General features: G+C 36.0%; 1 protein-coding gene across 2 annotated transcripts; it reads left to right on the top strand.

Moving 5' to 3' along the window:
- The first annotated feature begins 2,544 nt into the window (after positions 1-2,544).
- LOC139892698 (clavaminate synthase-like protein At3g21360) lies at positions 2,545-4,321 on the top strand. Of its 2 annotated transcripts, none has more exons than XM_071875813.1 (3): positions 2,545-3,112; positions 3,373-3,647; positions 3,844-4,321. In XM_071875813.1, the coding sequence occupies exons 1-3, from the start codon at positions 2,747-2,749 to the stop codon at positions 4,202-4,204; spliced, it is 1,002 nt and encodes a 333-aa protein (XP_071731914.1). In that variant the 5' UTR covers positions 2,545-2,746; the 3' UTR covers positions 4,205-4,321. The 2 variants fall into 2 exon arrangements, with proteins under 2 accessions (XP_071731914.1, XP_071731915.1); XM_071875814.1 differs by having other exon boundaries at positions 2,550-3,112; positions 3,373-3,626.
- Positions 4,322-4,815: the final 494 nt, after the last annotated feature.

Raw genomic sequence — 4,815 nt, 5'->3', positions numbered from 1 at the left:
ATTCACATTTAAATTAAAGGAGGTGATATTTGCAAATTTATTTTTGATAGATCAATTTAAATTCAATACTCTTAGACCACCATTAAAGCGGCGTCAAATCCCACCCGTCAGACATGTTGGCCGAATTTGACGCCCCCTGATGCCATTAAGCATTAACGGGGCGTTGGGGCTGACGAAGTACGGGCGTCAGTCACCCATTCGGTGGAGAAAAAAGGGTCAGGGGACGTGTCGTGATGTGATTGGTCCGAATTTTGTAGTCGTTGAGCAACGGCTATTAGCCTTTTTTTTTAAATCGAACTTTTTATATGTTTATCTATTTAAATTCACTACCCACTTTCATTTTAACATACCAAAACACTATTTTTTTTCTTTCATTTTTACACTTTTTCTCCTACTATTTTTAACAATTATAGTATCGTACTTACTTAATTCTGAATCCGATTCGGAAGACGAGCGGATTATTGCGCTGATTCAAGAATTAGATGATGAAGATTCTGAAGTCGATTCCGAGCGTGTTCCAAGAAACCGAATTTATATTCCAAGAGATCGTGAGAAAGCCGCACAAGACTTATGGAATGATTATTTTTGTGAGACGCTCGTGTATCCGCCACATATATTTAAAAGGCGTTTTCGTTTGCGGATTCAATTATTTTTTCGAATATCGCAAGGTATTTCTAATTTCAATACTCATGATATGCCCGAGCATTTAGATATTTTACGAAATGTTTTGATGCTATCGGTAGGCAACTTTTACTATATTTCAAAAAATGTACTTCGGCTCTACGCCAATTGGCGTATGAAACCGCCGCCGATATGTTTGATGAATATTTAAAAATGAGTGAGTCATTCTCAATACTTTATTTAGACAATTTTTGTAAATGTATTATCACTTTATACAAACCTGACTACATGAGAACTCCCAATGCATATGATGTTGCACGATTATATTATATAGTAAACATGAGGAGAAACATGAGTTCAAGGGTATGCTCGGAAGTATTGGTTGTATGCATTGAGAGTGAAAGAATTGCCCCGTTGCTTTGAAGGGACAATATACTCGAGGTGATCACAAGAAACCTACCATTATGTTAGAAGTTGTTGCTTCGTATGACTTGTGGATCTGGCATGCATTTTTTGAGATGACGGGTTCCAACAATGATATTAATGTTGTGAATCAATCCTATATTTTTAATAAACTTAAGAACGCAAGTTATTCACCCGCATCATTTGAGGTTAATGGTAATGAGCACACTAAAGGCTATTACATAGCTGATGGTATATATCCTGATTAGGCTAATCTAGTCAAAGTTTTTTGTGAGCCAATGATTAAGTTTACTGGGTTTCAAGGTAGTGCTCGAAAGGATGTAGAGAGGACATTTGAGGTTCTTTAAGGTAGGTTTCATATTTTAAGGATAGCATCAAGCACTATGTCAGTAAACCGGATGCGAAGAGTTAATGTTGCGTCATATTACACAATATGAGTTTTAAAATAACGGGTTTGCGTTAAATGATTGGGAGGAAGAATTCATCACCGACGACATGGAGAATCGTCCCGAACGTATAAGGAATCAAGACATTATCATCCGAGAGATACGTGATAGGGCAGTGCACGACCAGCTAACCGATAATCTAGTCGAGCATATTTGGAACCTTTTTCGACATTTAGCACTATGTAGTACAGTAGTTTTTTTATGCAATCTCTATGTTAAATTTTATGCATGATTGAATTAATATGAATAGTTAATTAATGGTTTTTGTTATATTTTATATGTATTTTATTTTATGTAATGAGAGTATATATCTTATTCATATTTAATTAAAAGGAATAAAGAAAATAAAAACCGGTGGACTCTACTTGATTTTGACAAAAAAAAAAAAAAAGAGTTAATGGGGTCAAAATCTAATATTGCAACGTCACAACATATTTCACTTTTTGGCCAAATAAACACTATTTATCTGTAACGTCAGTCACTGACAGAATTAATGATGATCTTAAATCATACTCCCTCCGTCCCATATTAATAGTCTACCGACAAAAAACATATAGTTTAAGGAAATGTAATAAAAGTACTGTAGTTTCTGTTTACTTTCTAGTTTTACTCTTACCTTTTCTTTTGACTTTAATCCTATCCACAAATGTTAAGGGATCCCGAGTTTTTTATAAAGGAAATAAAATGAAAGGAAGGTGAATGAATGAGAGGGATTTCAAATCCTTCCAATTTAGATGGAAGGGATGAAGAGTAAAATAACCATCTATTCCCTTCTCTTTCTTTCCTGTCAACACTAGGGAACACATTTGTGATTTTGATTTCTTTCCAAATCAATTTCTTTCTCTCCAAATTACAGCTCTGAAACAGATCCTAAGACCATAATAGAAATTAAGCTTCTTATTTTTTTTCTATTTATGAAAGTGAATTATTAATTTGACACATCTCAATACTGAACTATTAATATAACACCATTATTTTACACACCTCCCCTTGAATTAAGGATATTTTAAAAAGATAACATTGGATCAATCAAAAATACATTTGAATACATCACCTCCCTTGAATTAATCTTCTGTCGCTCTCAGATTACTCTATTGTTCTGAACCTAGACGAAAAACGGGTCTCAGTGGAATTTGCCACGTCAGCTCATCTCCTCAATGGCTTTATCTCTATAATAAATCAGTAGCTATAAATAGTTGTTTATATTCAGAAAGCTCCTCAGTTGCTTAACCTTAATTAGCTTTTTAAAACTAATCATGCCTGAAAATATCTTAATCCAATCAGAATTACCTGAACAGAAAAAATACACCGATGCCGGAATCACGTTTCCGACAGTCTTAATCCCTAACCGTAACTTCACGGATCATCATCTGAATGACGTCATCCGTGATCACAAACCATGGTTAGAATCTCTACTTCACAAAAACGGTGCGATTTTATTCCGAGGCTTTTCTTCAGTTTCTTCAGCTTCTGACTTCAACGACGTCGTTGAAGCGTTCGGTTACGACGAACTTCCGTACGTCGGCGGCGCTGCCCCGAGGACTAATGTTGTTGGACGTGTTTTTACTTCTAATGAATCGCCGCCTGATCAGAAGATTCCGTTTCATCATGAAATGGCTCAGGTTTGTTTCTAATTAATTTACTTCTTATTAATTAGAAATATATGATCAAATTTACATTAATTCGTGCCCTGAAAAATTTGTATTGTAGTGTCTGGTTGTGATGATTATAAAGCCGAATCAACTAATTTTGATTCAGTTGATTTACCTAATTTTGATTCAGTTGATTAACAGCCGATTTAATTTTTGAAATTAAACTAAATTAAACGATACATTAGGGTTTTTTATGATGATTCCTCTAAATATGCATTATACTGGTACAGGTACCTACGTTTCCTAAGAAGGTGTTTTTCTTTTGTGAATTGGAACCGAAAATTGGGGGCGAAACACCTATTGTACTTAGTCATGTGATATACAATAAGATGAAACAAAAGTACCCTGAGTTTGTTGATAAATTGGAACAAGATGGATTGATCTATACAAGAGTATTGGGTGAAGGTGACGATCCTTCATCCCCGATCGGTCGTGGTTGGGTATCCACATTCATGACTAAAGACAAAACGATCGCTGCAGAAAGGTTTGAAAGTTGTGATTATGTGTACGTTGTCATAATATGATAGCCAGTGATAATGTAAAGCCCCGTTTGGCTCACAGAATGCAATGAGATTCCGGTGGAATTGTAATTGAATTTAGATACGACGCGTGTCTAAATTCAATTTTACTTCCGCCGGAATCCCTTTGGATTCCGTAAGCCAAGCGGGAAGCTTTTATTGAATTATGGTTGTAAATTGTAGGGCTGAGAAGCTTGGGATGAAGCTAGAATGGACGGAAGATGGAGTGAAAACAATAATGGGGCCAATTCCAGCTATCAAATATGATGAAACGAGGCAACGAAAAATATGGTTTAATAGCATGGTGGCAGCGTATACTGGTTGGGAAGATGCAAGGAATGATCCAGTGAAGGCGGTGACTTTTGGGGATGGTACGCCGTTGCCAGCGCATGTCATACATGACTGCTTGAAACTATTGGAGGAGGAAAGTGTGGCAATACCATGGCAGAAAGGTGATGTTTTGCTGCTGGATAATTTGGCGGTACTTCACGCGCGACGTGCATTTGAGCCACCTCGTCGGGTTTTAGCTGCTCTTTGTAAGTAAAATGGAGATAATAGATTTGTTTATCATCTCCCTGTAGCACTTATAAGTGCATCATGTATGGATGATAAGAAGCTGCATTTGCACCTTAAATTAAATAAAGAGCTTCAGTTTACAGTACCCACAATATGTGCCATTTTAGTATTCTCTCAAAAAAAAAAAAAAAACTTTGAACGACAATTTTGACATCGAAATACTCTCATTTGTGTCCCAATCTGAATAACTTCATGTCAGTTTCGTGCCAATCCTTTTTCGACCTAATGTAGTTTAGTGTCAAGTTTATGTCAAGCTTAATTCGTGTTAAGTTTGTTGTGTCACGAATTGACAATCCTAGTGAAAAGTACTACAGTACTTGCTAACTATAAACCAAATCTGCAATGATACAGCCATTCAGAACTCTAAAGAAAATAAGGATGGAAGCCATCATTATTATTAGCCGAATGCGGGATTCATACGTAAAGGTAACACATTCTGTATTAGACACCTAAAGTTAAGGGAGAAAGTGAAATTGGGGTGCAGTGAATTAGCCGAATGTGGGATTGTTAGTAGGAATAGTAAACTTCTACTGTTGCATCTTAATTGTTAGGTTAGACAGTTGTAATAATGAAGAACCA

Source organism: Rutidosis leptorrhynchoides, chromosome 2 (genome assembly GCF_046630445.1).
Source record: "Rutidosis leptorrhynchoides isolate AG116_Rl617_1_P2 chromosome 2, CSIRO_AGI_Rlap_v1, whole genome shotgun sequence".
In the NCBI taxonomy this organism is placed as follows: domain Eukaryota; kingdom Viridiplantae; phylum Streptophyta; class Magnoliopsida; order Asterales; family Asteraceae; genus Rutidosis; species Rutidosis leptorrhynchoides.
The sequence above is the reverse complement of the archived record's forward strand: the minus strand, read 5'-3'. Positions and strand labels throughout refer to the sequence as shown.

Excerpts from the sequence above, each read along its gene's own strand:
- LOC139892698 (XM_071875813.1), top strand. The coding sequence starts at position 2,747 with ATGCCTGAAAATATCTTAATCCAATCAGAATTACCTGAACAGAAAAAA. Across the intron at positions 3,113-3,372 it reads TTCATCATGAAATGGCTCAG|GTACCTACGTTTCCTAAGAA; the intron begins GTTTGTTTCTAA and ends ATACTGGTACAG. Across the intron at positions 3,648-3,843 it reads TTTGAAAGTTGTGATTATGT|GGCTGAGAAGCTTGGGATGA; the intron begins GTACGTTGTCAT and ends TGTAAATTGTAG.